Here is an 18,893-nt window from a genome sequence, read left to right on the forward strand (position 1 = left end):
GCATTTTATGGGGGAACAGTCATAATTCCCACTTCCCTAAGAGACAGGGTCTTACACTTCTCACATGAAGGCCATCCAAGCATTGTCAGAATGAAAGCCTTAGCTAGAAGCTACCTTTGGTGGCCGGGCCTTGATAAGGCCATCGAGGGTCAAGTCCATGGTTGTTATACATGCCAGCAATCTAGGCCTGAAATGCCACAGGCCCCAGTTCACAGGTGGGAGGAAACACATACTCCCTGGTCTAGGATTGACATAGACAATGCTGGGCCTTTTCAGGGGCAGCTTTTCCTGATAGTAGTGGATAGCCAGTCAAAATGGCTGGAAGTAATTCCAGTTCCTAACATGACTACTGCTAGGACCATCCAGGTGCTGAGAAAACTCTTTGCAACACATGGGTTGCCTGATGTCTTAGTTTCTGATAATGGGGCCCAATTCACTGCTGCTGAATTTCAGGCTTTTCTTAGAGCTAATCTCACCAGACATGCAACGTCTGCACTGTTTCATCCATCTTCTAATGGACAAGCCAAATGCATGGTGAGGTCAACAAAGGAGGCACTCAAGCGCATTGTCACAGGTGACTGGCATCACAGATTGGCAGATTTTTTACACTGCCAGCATTCTACGCCCTGCATTGCCACAGGTAAAAGTCCTGCAGAACTTCATTGGGGGAGGCGTTTGATTACTAAACTGGACAGGTTGCATCCAGACAGAGTGGTAACAGAAGCCTCTCGACCAAAACCCCCGAGGGAGCTGCACATGGGCGATTGGGTTTGGGCCAGGAACTATGGTCAAGGGAATTTATGGGTTCCTGGTCAAATAACAAAGGCATCCGGACCCCTATCTTATGAAGTGGGATTGGAGGGAGGGCGACTGGTCAGAAGACACATTGACCAACTCAGGAAAAGGTTTCTAGAACGGCCACTAAGTGAGGATTGCATCATAGGTCCCTCCCAAGGTCCTCAAACTTGCAGCCAAACCAGCCCTCACTTGGGACACCAGGGTTGTTCCTTCTCAGTGGAGATAGAATATGAGGAAGAACCGGGTAGCACGGGAGTGCAACATGGAACCCCTGATGAAGCGAGCCAGCCAAACTTCAGCAACCGCTGTGCCTACTTTGCAGAACAGACTGACTCTGGGGTGGGCCAACCTGGTGAGGCCAGCCAGAGCATTTTGATTCCCCTTGACACAGGAGCACAAGGAAACATGGGTCTACCCAGCCCACTGGGTAAGCTGGTAGACCACAAAGTGATAGGAACTCCAAGACGTTCCTCTAGGCCACACAAGCCTCCTGCCTACCTCACAGATTACATTGTAAAATAAAGTGATGTATAATGTTGTAAAACTTGTTACCACTAACTACAGAAACTTGTGCATTGTGAAACTGCTATTACTGCATTGTAAGCCTGTTCAGACGTTGTTTAATCTCACTGTAGCCACAGTGAATTTATTATTTATTATAATTTATTATTTTTATTATTATCACTACAGTTGTATGTGAGTTGATTAATAAGTCTTGACAGCTCTCAAGACTAATTGCGGGTGTTATAGTCTGCTCTAAGGGGGGAGGGGTGTTATGTACTGGGCTTGTGGTAATACACCACGTGCGTTGCTGGAGCAGCCAACAGCTCTCCAGCACCCCAGACTGGCCATCTCAGGTCCTGCAATTGGCTAGCCCCAGGTGGCAAGAGTGGGTTCAAACTCAATGGCTGCTGCCTAGGGGCTAGACTATATATTGTGACTGGTTGCAGCCTAAGTTTCAGTACAATTCCAGCAAGAATAAAGCATGAGTTATCCTGTACTCAGCCTTGTGTCGTCATTCCTACACCCAAGAGCCCATGACTTAACAGAATTGACAATGGGGGTCATAAATTTCATACTTCATAATGCACAGACTCAGCAGTAAAGAAAAGGCTCTGTCTCTCTCATTTGTCCTTTTTATTCTCTTTTCTTTAGATTTCTTCAAATTCCTCTGTTTTATTTTTTAATATATCATTTTTATTAAAACTTTTAAATAAGAAAATAAAAACTAACACAAACTAATATAAAGTAAGGAAGAAAAAAGAAAAAGAAATCAAAGAAAAAGCAAAGAGTATCAGAAAAGAAAAAAAAGGTGAAGACAAATAGAAAAGAAAGAAAAATATGTAAAGAAATGGCTTCCAATAGTTTTCACAGCATATATAAGTACAAATATATTTTAGCTTCTCTAAAAGCTTACTTTTCTTTCTATGCCTTTTCTCTAATCAAAGAAGTCATGTTATCAATTTCAGCAAAATCTATCAACTTCGCTAACCATTCCTCCATAGTGAGTTGAATGCATTGAATCTCTGTGCATTTAATAAATTCTCTGCAGTAATCATATATTAAAATAATCTTCAATGGCTTTTGGCAAACTGTTTATTCATTAAAACTTAACAGAAAAAGTTCCAGATTCGATTGAATATTGATCTAAAATCCTCATATCAAAGTATGCTTTGAATCCATTCTTTTTTTTGTTTTGTTTTTTTAGCCAAGCCATGTTTTAATAAGCATAGTAAAATGTTCCTTCATGTTTACATTTCCAAAATGTATTTGACATGCCTTTATTACAATCTACATAATTTCTCTGTAATCTACTGCTTTTGAATTAAGCACAACATAAATTTCAACCCTTTTTACCATTTATTTTCCTAATGATCCATCTGTATATTATAACCAAAATTTTATCCTACTTTCCAGCGCATTGTTTAACCTCTTCTTCCTGTTTAAAATTTTAAAAAAATCATTACTTTGTTGTAATTTTATTAATTACATACTTATCATCAGTACAAAAATGTATTTCAAATTCTGACTTACTTTGCTCCATATTGTTTGACTTTTAATCCATTTTAAGTCTTTCAGATTACTGTAAATGGGAAAACCATTGACAGCTATATACTTTTGCAATTAATTCTTCTCTTGATTTGATTTTAATTTTCCCTTGATAATTTTCAATTAATCTTGGTATGTCAATCAGTAACAACAAATAGTAAAATACAACTTCAAATCCAGTAAACCCATTTCTCCTTTTTCTTTTGCATCTTAATACCCTTAGACAGGTCTTTTTGCCATATGTTGTCAAAAATACATTATCTGAAACAATGTTTTGGTAAAACATTGGTAAAACATTCATTTTTATTACAAACATTTTCCCCAATGGTGGTTATTTTAATTTCTCCCATCTTAACATGTCCTTTTTCATTTCAATCCATGTTTTAACATTATTACTTTGAAATAAAATAACATTAAGAAATAATATGCAGTTCATATTCGTCACAGTAATACCCAAGTACTTTACTTTTTTCTTAGTCTTAAAATCAGTTTACTCCGTACTTCTATTTGATCTAATTTCATATTTTTGTTAATAAAAATGTGATTATTAATCTTGAAATTGCTTATATACCAGTCCTTTAATTTTCCCATTAATGCTTCTTATTCCTCTGCTGGATCTTTTAAAATTAATACCAAGTCATCCACAAATACTCTTAACTTATCAAAAAACATTTTTTTTGTCTTGTTTTATTCTGTGTCCAATACCTCAAGAACCAAAATGAATAAAAGCAGAGATAGTGGACATGCTTGTTTTGTTCCTTTTTGAATCTCACAAGTTTTTGTTTGTTGTCCATTAACAATTATTTGTACTTTTTGAGAAGTAAATTAAACTTACCCATTTAACAAAATTTTCTGCCATGTTCATATGTTCCAGAACTCTATAAACAAAAACATCCCATCTGAAGTGTAGTGGGTTAACACACACAAGACGACGCCAGGCAGTGAATTCAGCTCTTTATTTGTAGAGAAGAACCAGCAACAGAATGGGCTGCCTGTGCCCTTTATATACTCTGGCTGCTGAGCTGACAGCCAATCAATTTAACTAGGCTTTCCCGCCGAAAACTAAGCCACGCCTAGCAGCAGCTATGTACAGCCCCTTTTAGCTGTCATCTATTAAGCTATTGCTTAATACAATACAAACTCCAATACACAGCACCCCTTCCCTCTTAAGAATGAACAATACAACAATATAATACAACTATATATACAATTTTTCCGGACAATATGTTGGTTCTTATGGTTGCACATAGTCTTTGAGGTAAGCCAGTGGCCTGTGATTCCTAGCAGATCTTCTCAGAGGCTCGCCCCTGTCCTAAGCTGATCAGTCAGTGGGTGCCTCTGCTCTGTCCTCACCCATTGTACCACCCCCAGTTCCCAGCTCATTGTGAGCTCCCTGTGCCTGTTGTTGCCCGGGTTAAACAGTTCTTTCTGGCCATAGATCCAGTTCCCCCCTTGCGTTCGGCTGGTGATCATACGGAATCGTGGGTGATACTGACAAGTGTCCCTCATGTTGGTTGCTGGCTGGCAGTCTTTCAGAAACTCGTGACCTGATCTGATCAATGTGTCTTCTTATTTGTCGATCCCCCTCCACTCCTATAATGTAAGACAACGGCCTCATCCTGTCAACCACCACCCCCGGGATCCATATATGTCCAGGCCCATAGTTCCTTGCCCATACCAAGTCGCCTGTGTGTAGTTCCCTAGGGGGGTTGGATCGATCCGACTCCGCAGCCACTCTGTCGGGGTGCAGTCTGTCTAGCTTGGTGATAAGCCTTCTGCCCCAACAAAGTTCCGCTGGGCTCTTTCCGGTAGCCGTGCATGGTGTGGTGTGTTGGTTAAGTAGGAATTGGGCTAACCTTTGGTGCCAGTTGCCGCTGATAATTCATTTTAATGCGTCTTTGGTTGTGTGCACCATGCGTTCTGCCAATCTGTTGGTGGCCGGGTGGAAGGGTGCTGATGTGACATGTCTAACTGCGTAGCTCCTCGTGAAAGCCTGGAACTCAGAGGAGGTGAATTAAGAGCCATCATCCGATACTAACACATGCGGGAGGCCATGTGTGGCAAAAAGTCCCCTGAGCGCTTGGATTGTCATTGCTGTAGTCATGCTAGTTACTGGAACTACCTCCAACCACTTGGAATGGCTATCTACGACCACTAAAAACAACTGTCCCTGGAATGGCCCTGTGTAGTCAATGTGGACGCGGGACCATGGGGTGTGTGTGGCCTCCCACTTGCGAACGGGCATATGTGGCATCTCAGGTCTGGACCTTTGACACACATAGCACCCTTTTACTTGCTCCTCTATGGCCTTATCTAGGGCTGGCCACCACAGGTAGCTTCTGGCTAGTGCCTTCATCCTTACTATTCCTGGATGCCCCTCATGTAGAGACTGGATGACTCTGTCCCTTAGCTTTTCTGGAATTACCACTTGGCTGCCCCACAATAGGCAACCCTTGTGCATGGACATCTCATGCCTGCAAATAAAATACACCTGGAATTCTGGCCCCAGGCTTTTCTCCTGCCACCCAGTTGCTACCCATGTTAAAACTCTGCTCAGGATCTTGTCTGCCACTGTCTCAGCAGCAATATCCTTTGCCTTGAGTGGGCATTCTGGCAGGTCCTGAATGGTCAGTAGTTGAGCTGCCGGTGCCAGTGCCGGATCTGCTTTCGTTAGTGGCAACCTACTTAGTCCATCAGCGTGACCCATCTCCTTCCCTGGCCTGTATACCAGTTTACAGTTATAGGCCAATAGGAAAATGGACCACCTGAGCATTCTTGGGGATAAGATCTGGGGAGTTTGCCTATCTGATGTGAACAACCCCAGTAGTGGCTTGTGATCTGTGAATATTGTGAATTCTCGGCCGTAGAGGTAATCATGAAACTTTTTAACCCCAGCCACTATTGCCAAGGCCTCTTTATCAATTTGAGCATAATTCCTTTCAGCCCCTGACAGTGTCTTGGAGTAGTAGGCAATGGGTCTTTGGACCCCATCCCCTTCCAAATGACTCAGAACTGCCCCCACTCCATATGGGGAAGCATCACATGCTATGCAAATGGGCTTAGATGCTATAAAGTGAGTCACAGTTGAATCGCTCGACAACAGTTTCTTTAAACTCCTGAAACTATTTTCATGTATAGGGATCCAGTTCCACACTGCCTGCTTATCCAGCAACCTGTGAAGGGGCTCAGCAATAGCTGATTTATTTGGGAGGAATGAATGATAGAAATTTAGTAGCCCCAGGAATGCTTGCAGTTCTGTCTTATCCTTGGACTCTGCAGGATGGATTCCCCTGGCATCAATTCTGAAACCCAGGAATTCAGTGGCCTTTACGCCAATGCTGCGTTTGTCTTTCTTTAACTTAAACCCTGCAGCACGAAATCTTCCTAACACTGTCTCCAATCGGTCAGCCAATACTTCTTCCGTGTTCCCTGTGATGAGTACATCGTCAAAGTATGGACATACTCCTAGAATCCCTTTCAGAGTCCTCTCCATCACCTCCTGAAAAATTCCTGGAGCCACAGTCACTCCGAACTGTAAACGGTTAACTTTATATGCTCCACGGTGAGTTACAGTAGTTTGCGCGTCGACCGTCTCCCTGGTAACTGGGAGCTGCTGGTACGCCTGTGCAAGATCTAATTTAGCGAAATTGGTGCCGCCTTGTAGGGAAGCAAGGACATGGCTGACTGTTGGGACCAGGTAAGCATGCGGATTGAGTGCTTGATTGATTGTGCACTTGTAATCCACGCAAATCCTAACCTCCCCATTTGATTTGAGGGGGGTGACTATTGGGGTTTCCCACTCACCCCCTTCTACAGCCTCTAACACCCCTTGTTCCACTAGTTTGTCCAGTTCGCTCTCAATTTTATGCTTGAGAGTGAAGGGAACTCTTCGGGCCTTAATTCTAATGGACGGTACCTTAGGGTTTAACTTGGGGGGTCCTGTGTATTTGCCCAGTTGATCATTGAACACGTCTGCAAACTTTTTGCAGACGGTTTCGATGCTCTTGGCCTGGGTGTTGTGAATCCCTCCAATCACGATACCCAAGGCCTTGAACCAATCTAACCCCACTAAATTATTCCTTTGGCCTTCAACTACGAGGACATCCCAATGCCCCTGGAACCCCTTGAACCCCACATACAATGTGGCTTCCCCCTTAATTTTAATTGGAGTGTATTGGAAATCTGCTAATTTGATATTGGAAGGCCTCAACTTGACCCACCGCTGACTCCGGTTGCACACGTGTTCAAAAGTCTCATTTGAAATTACTGAGACCGCTGAACCGGAGTCCAGTTCCATCTTGCAGGGTATCCCCTGCAAACGGATATCCAATTTGATTTTTGGGGTGAGTGGCTGGTGAACCCTAGTGTTATATATTTTGAAATTGCCAATGGACGACTGCTAGGGCCCCCAGGTACCTGTTAGATCTTTGTCCTTGGACTGGATCTCGTGTAGGCCATCTCTGGGGTGATTTTGGCAGACTGCTGCGATGTGGCCTGTTTTTCCTCAGGCCCAACATTTGGCCGTATGGAGTTTGCAGGCCGCTCTGGTGTGATTTCCCCCGCAGCCTGCACACTTGGGGTGGGTCGTGCCACATCCGCAGCAGGTGCATTTGTGTTGTGTCATTGGTGTTGTTGGTTTCTTCTGGGTCTTTTTGCTGTTGTTGTGCCCTTGCCATTGTTGTGGCATCTGGTCTTGGTGAACCATGTCAATGTCGGTTGTCTCGTCCCAATGTCCACTTCTGTCGTACATGGCCCCTCCAGTAGTGCTGGGTCTAGGGTCGCTCTGCTCTGCGCCATCGTCCAAGTCTCTGGCCAAAACCTCATCCTGGACCTCCTGAAAGGTCAGGTTCGGCTTGGCACAACCGCTTGTCCTGGAGGCCAAAAATGACCCGGTCGCGAAGCCTCTCATCTAAATTTGTGAATTTACAGAGGCGGGCGGCTTGTCGCACCCCTGCAATAAAATCTGCCACTGATTTGTCCGGCCGCTGATCCCTTTTTTCAAAATGGAATCACCAGGTCAGCTCAGACATTCTTCTGTTGAAATGCCTGTTCAGTTTTTCCACAAGGTCGTTGTACGTAACGGCTCCAATGGCTATTGGCGCGCACAGTCCCACGGCCAGATCGTGAACGGCTGGGCCGCTTGTGCACATTAGAGCCGCTACCTTCATACTGTCCTCTGTGATTCTGTTCACCCATAGGTAGAACTCGACCTGACTCAGGTGTGATTCCCACCGCTCTGGACACCTTGGGTCAAATGGCTGGATCTGGCCAAACTGTGCCATGTTGCATCTGGTCCTGCAGATCCTGCTTCAGATAGCTTTTAAACTCAGTAGCTGGGGAAGATGCCTCTTCCCCCAGTGAGTAATGCGGGCCCTTTGTTAAATCAGCTCTTTTCTGAAGCAGGATCCCACCTTCGTCGCCAGTGAAGTGTAGTGGGTTAACACACACAAGACGACACCAGGCCGTGAATTCAGCTCTTTATTTGTAGAGAAGAACCAGCAACAGAATGGGCTGCCTGTGCCCTTTATATACTCTGGCTGCTGAGCTGACAGCCAATCAATTTAACTAGGCTTTCCCGCCGAAAACTGAGCCACGCCTAGAGGCAGTTATGTACAGCCCCTTTTAGCTGTCATCTGTTAAGCTATTGCTTAATACAATACATACTCCAATACACAGCACCATCCAAATTGCCAAAGGAGTTCTCTGTATCTAAAAATCAATGCAGCTTGTTTTTGATTACGTTATTTCAAGTACAGGTAGCCCTTGACTTACAACAGTTTATTTAGTGACTGTTCAAAGTTACAATGGCACTGAAAAAAGTGACTTACCGTTTTTCACACTTATGTGATGTTGCAGCATCCCTGTAGTCACATGATAAAAATTCAGCCGCTTGGCAACTGGCTCATATTTATGGCGGTTGCAGTGTTCCGGGGTTACTTTATCACTTTTGCAATCTTCTAAAAACCAGAGTCAATAGGGAAGCCAAATTCACTTAACAACTATGTTAGTAACTTAAGTGTAGTGGTTCACTTAACAACTGTGGCAAGAGAGATTGTAAAATGGGGCTAATTTACTTAACAACTGTCTCACAGAGCAACAGAAATGTGGGGCTCAGTTATAATCATAAGTCGAGGACTACCTGTATTCCAGAATATCCAAATATTATTTCATAGCTGTGTTTTAGGTAAAACCCGCATTGATCTTCACAAATAAAATCCTGTAAAATGATCTTCAGCCTTTCAGCCAAAATCATGGTAAACAGTTTGTAATCGGTTTGTAAAAGTCAAATCTTGTACTGGTTTTAGTTTCATTGCAATCTGTTTTATGTTCCAGGTGATGATGGATTTTTTGCATTTCCTTCATTGAATAATCTTTTAAGTAGTCCTATGTGCAATAAATAATTGATTCAGACAGTGTTAATGGGTCCTTTATATCTTTCATACCAGATTTTATACATGGGAAGGTTGGGAAGCTGATCCATTAATATGCCTAATGCTTTCAAAGGCATTTAAGAAAAATTCCACTTGCATTATTTTAACACAATTATAAAAATGAAGTAAAAAGCTAATATGCATTCCATTGACACATCTGTTAAGATTCTATGCTTCTCAATACATATAACAAAATTCTGTTAAATTACTCTGGGGATATAAGAAGTGATACATGAATTAAAATTTATTTAGTGGTAGGAACACTTAACATACATTTAACATTTGTCTTGATAAATTTATTTTCAAAATCTTGTCCTTGATCTGATGGAAAGATAGGTGGCAGTTCTAATTACTGTCTTTATAGAATCTTATAACAGTTTTTCATTGTTGTATGTGGGTTAATTTATGAGATGATTAAGTACTGTTCAGATCCCATTGTTCTTATTAGTAGGCTCCAAAAGACCTGGAATATACACACTAAATCCAACAGTCCTTTACTCACAACTTCTAACAAGTCCTTCAATCTTTATATTTTGATATACTTTCATTACTTCATTTAATATCTCAGTCCACATAGCTGTTCTATTTCTATTATGGATATGCCCAAATACATTTTTCTTAGTTGATACTGAAGTCTAAAAACATATAGGGATGGAGCTGCAAGCCATCTGTGTCCTGTAGCATTTAGCACATAGCATTTAGTTTTCAAGTGGTTAAGATGTGGGTGGATTATTATCTTTCAACACAAAATTGACTCCATGGAGATAATCATGAAATGTGTCCATTCTAAACCACTTCAGTATCCTGGTGAGTAGCATTTCTTTGCAGATGTAACAGACTTGTTATCCCGTAGGATATTCTTGATATGAGATAGCACTAAAGCGACCCCACTTCATTCTCAAAGCCATTTTAAGGCTTCTGTGACTATTTTCATCTTTTTTTGCATTTCAAAGGGAAAATATGTATGAGGCTAAGTTAAAATTATTTGAAATGATACTAGCACTGGATAGGTCTTCTTAAAATATTTCAAATTCAACTGGGGAAACAGCATTTATAAAAGAGGAGAAGTGAAAGTGAATGAGATAGAAATTACTGGGATCTCCTTTAGACATTTTTGGAGCTATAAATAGGAATAATCCATAGGCAATACTTGAAGGTAGATGATGATGATGATGATGATGATGATGATGATGATGATGATGATGATGATAATAATAATAATAATAATAATAATAATAATAATAATAATAATAATAATAATAATAATAATATAAAGTTGGAAGGTACCTAGGAGGTCATCTAGTCCAACTCACTGATCAGGCAGGAAACCCTATACCATTTCAGACTAATGGTTGTGCAGTGTCTTCTTAAAAACTTTCAGTGTTGGAGAATTCACAGCTTCTGGAGGCATGTTGTTCCACTCGTTCATTGTTCTAATTGTCAGGAAGTTTCTCCTTAGTTCTAGGTTGATTCTCTCCTTGATTAGTTTCCATCCTTTGCTTCTTGACCTGCCTTCAGGTGCTTTGGAGCAGGGCTTTTCAACCTTTTCACCCATTGTACCACTTTTAGGATATGGCAACATTCGAGTACCACCAGTCGCCTAGCAAGGTGTCAAAATCTTAATGACCAAAAAAAAGAAAGAAAGGAAAAAAGTGATGAGGTACAGGTAGTTCTCAACTTACAACAGTTCGCTTAGTGACTGTTCAAAGTTACAATGGCACTGAAAAAAGTGCCCCCCAAGCCACAGCCGAGCAAGACATCTGCCTGTCTGCCCAGTGGCGCTCTTCCTCCTGTCCGAGGTTTTCATTGTTGTGAGCATTTCTGTTGAGGATTGGCAGCGGGGATGGGGTGCGGTGTGTTTGGTTTTTATTCCCCCCCATCTGCTGGGTGGTTGCAGGAGGTTTTGGTCACTTTACATGACTCTGGGACACTGTGACCATCATAAATATGAATCAGTTGCCAAGCATGTGAATGTAAATCACAAGACCCTGGAGATGCTGCAACATTCCAGTTAATCAGCACTTCTTCTGGGCTCCGGGATCAGCGCTGAGCTCCAGCTGGAGCCTGGTGCTGAGCCTGGTGCTTCCACTGAACCCTGACAGCCCTGCAGCTCCAGCCATCTCTCACTCAGGCTTGTGCAGTGCTGCCACCGGTTCAGCTCATTCCCCTCCCTCGCTACCCCTTTTCTAGGATGGTCGTGTACCACCTGCCAGGTGCCAATGTACCACAGGTGGTACCCATATCACTGGTTGAAAAGCCCTGCTTTGGAGAATAGCTTGACTCCCTCTTCTTTGTGGCAACCCCTGAGATATTGGAACACTGCTATCAGTTGAAACGGTCCACTCTTGGATCCACAGAAAATGGGACACCTTTATTACAATCTATTAATAGCAACAAGGGAAAAAGCTTTCTCTCAATTTAAGGGATTAGACAAGTATTGAGATCATTAGTTAAAAAAGAGACAAAAATATAGAAATAAATCTGTGTGTAATATCCTAAACCCATTTCTTAGAAATTGAATCAGTCCTGATTCTAAACTAGAGCCAAGTTGTATCAATTCAATAATATGCCATTCTGATATCAGGCATGGGGCCCAAAGAGCCAGCAAAATGAGAACTTGTCTTAGTGTCCTTCCCTGGGAGCAAAAACTGTTCAATTGCCATCAAAACTCCTCTCATATTACCTGCTCTTTTTCTAAAGCTTCTCTGGATTTCATACTTTAATTATAGAATAATAGGGTTGGAAGGGACCCTGGAGGTCTTTTAGTTCAATCCCTGTTCAAGCAGGAGACTTGGCCTATACCATTTTGATTAAATAAAATAGTCTCTTCCTGAAAATCTCCAGTGATAGAACACCCACAACTTCAGAGGCAAGCTGTTCTACTGATTAATTGTTCTCACTGTCAGGAAATTTATCCTTAGTTCTATATTGGATCTCTCTTTAATGGTCTTCCACCCATTATTTCTACCCTTGGGTGCTTTGAAGAATAGGCTAACCTCTTTTTCTCTGTGAGAGCCCCTCAAGTATTAGAAGACTGCTATCTTATTATCCCTAGTCCTTCTGTTTATTAGACTAGGGCTAGGCATATCCAGTTCCTGCAACTATTCATCATACAGTTTAGTCTCCAGAGCCGTTATCACCTTTGCTGCTCTTCTCTGTACTCTTTCTAGGGATACAACTTTTTTGTGTCCTGGTGACCAGAATTGTATGCAATATTTCAAGTGTGGTCTTACCAGTGCAATATAATATATTTTGTCTTGATTTTTTTGTCTTCTCCTATCACTTTTTATTAACTTGTTATATTAAAATCCTGCAAGGCAAGGTACTTTTCTATAATGAAATTATGGGGACAGAGTTGGGAGCCAGAAGCTTAGTGCTTTTGAAAAAGACTGGCTGGTTTTCAAACTCACCTCATGACTTGCCTGCTGTTTTATCAGATTATCCGTCTAATTGTTCCCTTAGCTCAACCTCCCCATCTACCAGTTTATTTTACAAAGCTAAAACCCTTGGCAGAGGTCAGATGGAAGGGGTCACATTTTCACCTATTTCCCAATGGAACTGTGGACATTTTCCAAAACATCATTAAACAACAAACCATGGAGGTTTGCTAAGTGAGAGTTAGCAGCAAAATGAAGATAAATAATTATCACCCATTGAACAGAATAATTGGTTCAGTTAAAATATTTCTTTTTACCAAATGAGCAGATATCATGGCTTTTCAAGTTACTGAAATATCTGAGAGACAGGAAAGTATAAAAATGTATAATCTAAAGGCAGTTTTTTAATTAAATAAAATCTATTTGTATTACAGTATCACAAAAATAAAAATAGAGTCAAAAATTAAAGTGTGAATTTCATTCTCAGCTCTACTTTTTGAAGTTTTCAATCACCAATTAAACAACTAACACTTCAGTTGCTGAATTTACTTATTAAAGCTTGCAGTTTTACTAAGAGTGTTAAAAGAGCCTAATGATGTTTTCTGCTGCCTTTGGCTACATCCAGATGCCCCTTTTCATAGGCCATTACACTGTTTCTTACAATATAGAATAGAAAAAAAATAAAAAGGGTAAAGAGGAATAAAATATCTGGATGCCTCTTGAAATTACTGTTTCAATTATTGTATCATTTCTATTAATGATATAATCCACACAAGTAAAAAAAAACCAAGAACAGACATCAGTCCTATAAGATGGATATATAAACCTGCCTTCACTGCTCTTTCCTTTCCCCTGAATGTGTTCTTCCTTCAGTTTGCTTTTTAAAGCAAGGGGGGGGGGGGAACCCTCTCCTGCCCACTTCCCAATAAGCATCCACTGTGCTATGGCCAAATCACTGCCCAGAGCAACTAAGGAGGATGAGAAGGACAGTGTCTTGGTTCCAGGAGGAAGGGAGAAACTCTCAAGAGTGAGGAGGCAGGAAAAAGCAGGAGATTCCACCACTAGATAACTGTCTCATTAGCAGCATCAACCAATTTTACCGTGTTTCTTTAATGCAGAGATACTAGTTAATTAGATTAGCAGCATGCAAACCTCATGTGACTTTAGGTGGGGAAACAGCAACATGGTGCTAGTCTAAGATAAATGTAGTACTTTCTTGTGGGGAAAAAAGTCTGTTACACTTCAAGAAGACCTGCCGAAAACAGAAGGAATTACAGGTAATCCTCAACACAACAATAAATAATAATAATAATAATAATAATAAAGCTGGAGGGGACCTTGGAGGTAATCTAATCCAACCCCCTGCTTAGGCAGGAAACCCTATACCATTGCAGACAAATGGCTGTCCAGTCTCTTCTTAAAAACTTCCAGTGTTGGAGCATTCACAACTTCTGGAGGCAAGTTATTCCACTGATTAATTGTTCTAACTGTCAGGAAATTTCTCCTTAGTTCTAGGTTGCTTCTCTCCTTGACTAGTTTCCATCCGTTGCTTCTTGTCCTGCCCTCAGGTGCTTTGGAGAATAGCTTGGCTCCCTCTTCTTCGTGGCCTGAGATATTGGAACACTACTATCATTTCCCCCCTCGTCCTTGTTTTCATTAAACTAAACATACCCAATTCCAGCAACCATTCCTTATATGTTTTAGCCTCCAGTCCCCTGATCAATGAACTTATAATAGTTCATTTAGTGACTGTTCGGAATTTTTCATGGCCATTGCAGCATCCCCATGGTCATGGGATCAAAATTCAGATGCTTAGCAACTGACTCACATTTATGACACTTGCAATGTCCCCAGGTCATGTGATCACTGCCTAACAAGCAAAGTCAATGGGGAAGCCAGATTCACTTAATAATCCTGTAACTAACTTAACAACTGCACCGATTCAGTTAACAAATGTGGTAAAAAGGCGCAAAACTCACTTAATAAACTGTCTCACTTAGCAACAGAAATTTTGGCTCAGTTGTGGTCTTATAAGTCAAGGGTGGAATTGGTATATCACCACCAGTCCTGGCTAAAACAGGGATTTATTGTTCATTTATTTGGTCACCCAACTCACACATAAATGACTCTGACTGGTTTACAAAATTCTAAATAATTAAAAAGTACTCCACCATACAATAAGAACCATTAATCTCCTCCCACCCACACCCACCTCCCCAAGCAGCAACACATTCAAATCAGGATTGGCTTCATCTCTATTTGTGGTCTCCAGGCCTGCTGACAAGCCACGTTTTTAGGGCCTTCCTTTTGGAAAAGCTGCAGAGTGGGGCCTGGGTACACCTCAGGGAGAATGATAAAGAAGGGCCAACACTAAGAAGGACCTTTTTGGTGATCCCACCAGAGGACAATCCTTAATCAACATCTTGCCTTTCCGTCCTGGTGGGCCAGGTGGATGTAATAGGAGAGAGAGGCAGTCCTTTAAATAACCTTCAATAGTGGCTCCATATGTTGTGGGTAGTACACCACCCTGTTAAGCCACCAGGTGGTGTATTGAGGGGAACACAATAATTATACAGGGTTGGAGTTTAGCCTATTGGGCAACCTGTAACTTGACTTGCATTACTTTAATGGGACTTTGTAGGACAACCAGGACAATTCCATTGGTTTTTTCCTGAAAGCTCTAACACTGAGAGTCTCCGAGGAACTGAAAGCATTTGTCATAAAGTATAAGACTACAAACAGGTCTTTCTAAGGAAACTATTTACTTTCTCTCTGGGGCTAATATAAGAGACTTGAACAGTTTGGGGACGTTCACCAATTTGTTCTTCATTACAAGATGGGGAGAAAAGAAGTACAGCAAAATTCTGAAATAGATATTGCAGTGAAAAGGTTTCAGAATGGCAATTCCTTCTTTGAGGATATGGCTTCTTCTCCAACATCTAAGTGCAAAATGCAACTAGTCATCTGGTTCTTGGAACAACTGTCTTTATTTTACATTTCTTCCTCAATTACATTTGCCTCCTGATTATAGAATGTAGAACTGCAGTATATGCATTATAATTATTTTCTTTCTGTACCACCCAGACATATTTCAAATGTTGTTTCACCAAGATATGGAGGACATAAAGAATGTTTAGCCAACCAAGCCAAAACATGCATAAGTACAAGCACAAGCTAAACGTATACAGGAAAAAGCTAGCCCAGTTTCAAAGAAAACCTAAGAATAATGTGCTGTTTTCTCACTTTTTTTCTTATGAAATTGTGACAGAATGTTATAAAGATCCTACTGAAAGTATACAAGCTCTCTTAGGCATCCTCAGGATATATTTATCCAATGAACAGTTATAGCAGCAGGGGAGAAATTTCATCATGATCATCTTCTTTATTACTATTCAGAAAGTTCCAAAATGAAGTGTTTTAGTTATTTAACTATTTAATTGCATGCAGTTTTTAATACATTTGTAGCTACAGTTGTGGATTATTTTGCTTGGTTTGGTTTGGTTTTCGTGCTTTCAAGTCAGTGTTGAATCCTGATGTCTGTTTGGACAAGTTCTGAAGTATTTTTGACAAGATTTTGGAAGTGGTTTGCTCTTCCCTGTTTTCTAAGACTGAGGAAGACAATGTGTGGCCCATGAGTCACCCTGCTATCTTCATGCCTAAGGCAGGACTAGAGCTTATGGTCTCCTGGTTACCCATCTGGTGCCTTAACCACTACCATACATCAAACTGGCTCTCTTGTGGAATATACCAATTATTTCTCCCTCCATATTGCATATTAGATGTATGAGACTTAAAATCACAGCTTGCTTAAGACAAACTATAACTTAATGGAAAGAGTAGTATTTGAATGGAGGGTTAATAGTTTGCAACTCAGTTTCTTAGGTAGTATGCTATAATTCTTTCATTAAAGGGCTACCGTATTTTCCGGCGTATAAGACGACTGGGCATATAAGACGACCCCCGACTTTTGAGAAGATTTTCAAGATTTTTCGTCTTATACGCCGGAAAATACTTACATGCCAGTTGCCAAGTGTCCGACACAAGCCCAATTCAGCCCCATCTGATGCAGATGGTGCAAAGCCTCCCTTTTGAAGCCCAAAGGGGCTTTTCCTTCCACCTACCCTTTGGAATAAATGCAAGAGCTGCATTCACACGACGCGCTCTTCCAGGCCAGACTCTGCAAACGGCACGCCAGAAGCCACAACCACCGCAGGAACTCTGAGTCCCTGCCTTTTGGCAGCCTGCACGGCCAAGCACAATCCGGCTTTGAGAGCATATTTGCAGATGGAGCAGCCGCCGTGTCTGGAGCCAAGCCCCGCCCGGGAGGCGGTCGGCCAGGCAGGCCCGGAAGACGCGCTGGAGAGCCGGGCTTGGGGCGGCCATGCCGAGGCCGGCTGGCGAGGGCCGCTGCATGGTCTTTCGGGCGAGAGGGGCGCCAGGCCGCCAAGTACTGCTGTCCAGACTGCCGGGAGAGATAGCAGGTAGCAGGGCGTGCTCTGCTTATGCTCAGATGCCACTTGGGCGAGGGGCTTCCTGCCGCTCCCAGGGTCTGGTGTTTGCAAGGGGGAGGGGAAGGGGCTTAGAGGCTCCTGGGGGTGGGAAGGGAGAGTCACATTGGAGGGGGGACTGGACTAAGGAGGCTTGAAGTTGCTTTGCAAGAACGGGGGTGCTCGATTGATTTATGTACTATTTTCCGGCGTATAAGACGACTGGGCGTATAAGACAACCCCCCAACTTTTGAGAAGATTTTCATGGGTTAAAAAGTCGTCTTATACGCCAGAAAATACGGTAAGTTCTTTTTATTATATACCTACTTAATCTAACTTAAAACGTTCATCTATATGTGTAGTCAGATGAGCACTTGTATCAAGGTCTTCCCAGTTCTAATTCCAGGATCTTAATTATTGTTCTATATAATTAAGATTGCATTGTTGACAAAACAATGTTCTGAATATAAAATTAATTAATTTGATTTAACAGAGCAACCAGCTTTTAACTGACCAAAGGATCATCATTGAATGAAATGGGCAACAAGTAAAAACCTTTGGGTTGTACCTGAAATTATCTCATCAAAATCACAGACAATGAAACTCTTTAGAAAGAGGCATCCCTTTTTTCATGTGAGACTAATCTCTTAAGGTTATGAATGCATCAATTCATGATCAATTCTTGTCCAATCTACACAACTGATTGAGATTTAAAAATAAATTTATAGTTCTTTTTTGTAGTCTACATGTTTCAAAACAGGACCCCTATTTTTTGGTTTTATGAAAAGTGATGGAAAACTAATCAACAAACGTTGTGTGACACAATCTAACTATATATACAGTCCTACGTGTGTGCAGAAAGTGCTTCCTGAATCAAAGTGAATACACAACCCTAACTTAGCCATTTGGTTAAAATTGATATCCTGTATTATTTCATAGGAATATATGTTTTAAAGAAAAGTTTTGCCTTCAAATGTTTTTTTCTCTTTCTTCTTGTTTTTCAGAGAACTCTGGGTGAAGGATACCACCTTAAAAACAAAAGGAATGCACCCTGTGCCTACACCCCTCCTTCTCTTAAAGGTAAGCTAGCTCTCTGTTGTTCATTATCCACAATGTAAGTCTTAACACAGAAACACAGTTAAATTCTCCTCAATGCTACCATAAAATTTGCTGCACTGGTTTCTGGATTTCATAGCAGCAAAAGCTACAGGGCAAGAACTGATACACCAAAAAAATATTTGCAGTCCTTCCTTAAAATAATAATAATAATAATAATAATAATAATAATAATAATAATAATAATAATAATAATAATAATAATAATAATAATAATAATAATAATAATAATAATAATAATAATAATAATAATAATAATTTAATTTCTATACTGCCCTTCTCCCGAAGGACTCAGGGCGGTGTACAGGGCAATAAATACAATAGAAATACAATGTACAAAAGTTAAAAAAGAATTAAACATTGTAGCCCAATTACAGTAAAAATAATAAAATTAATATTAAAACACCCCAAACCCATCAGACCAGGCCGTTATAGACTTGCTTTATAGATACAGTAGTGGCCAAAATTGTGGAAACCTTTGGGAAAAATGTATTTTTGAGGTTTGATGGCTAATAACACCACATTTTTTGGGGAGTAGTACCATAAAATTATATATCAATGGAAAGATAATTTAATCAAGAATGTAATGCAACATAGTTTGTTCAATTATATGTATTGTATTCTATGAAAAGTTA

The 18,893-nt window shown here is 41.0% G+C and overlaps 2 protein-coding genes across 3 annotated transcripts in view; one reads left to right on the plus strand and one right to left on the minus strand.

Moving 5' to 3' along the window:
- MIEN1 (migration and invasion enhancer 1) overlaps positions 1 to 18,893 on the minus strand; it is a 443,636-nt gene that overhangs the window by 165,812 nt on the left and 258,931 nt on the right. The window lies entirely within an intron of this gene.
- Positions 1 to 18,893, plus strand: part of PPP1R1B (protein phosphatase 1 regulatory inhibitor subunit 1B) — a 90,603-nt gene that overhangs the window by 21,991 nt on the left and 49,719 nt on the right. Inside the window, exon 4 of the mRNA XM_081346470.1 lies at positions 18,147 to 18,222. Within this exon, the coding sequence (XP_081202596.1) occupies positions 18,147 to 18,222 (76 nt within the window). The remainder of the gene's footprint in view (positions 1 to 18,146; positions 18,223 to 18,893) is intronic.

The sequence above is a fragment of the Vipera berus genome (genome assembly GCF_964194415.1).
Source record: "Vipera berus genome assembly, chromosome: Z".
NCBI lineage: Eukaryota > Metazoa > Chordata > Lepidosauria > Squamata > Viperidae > Vipera > Vipera berus.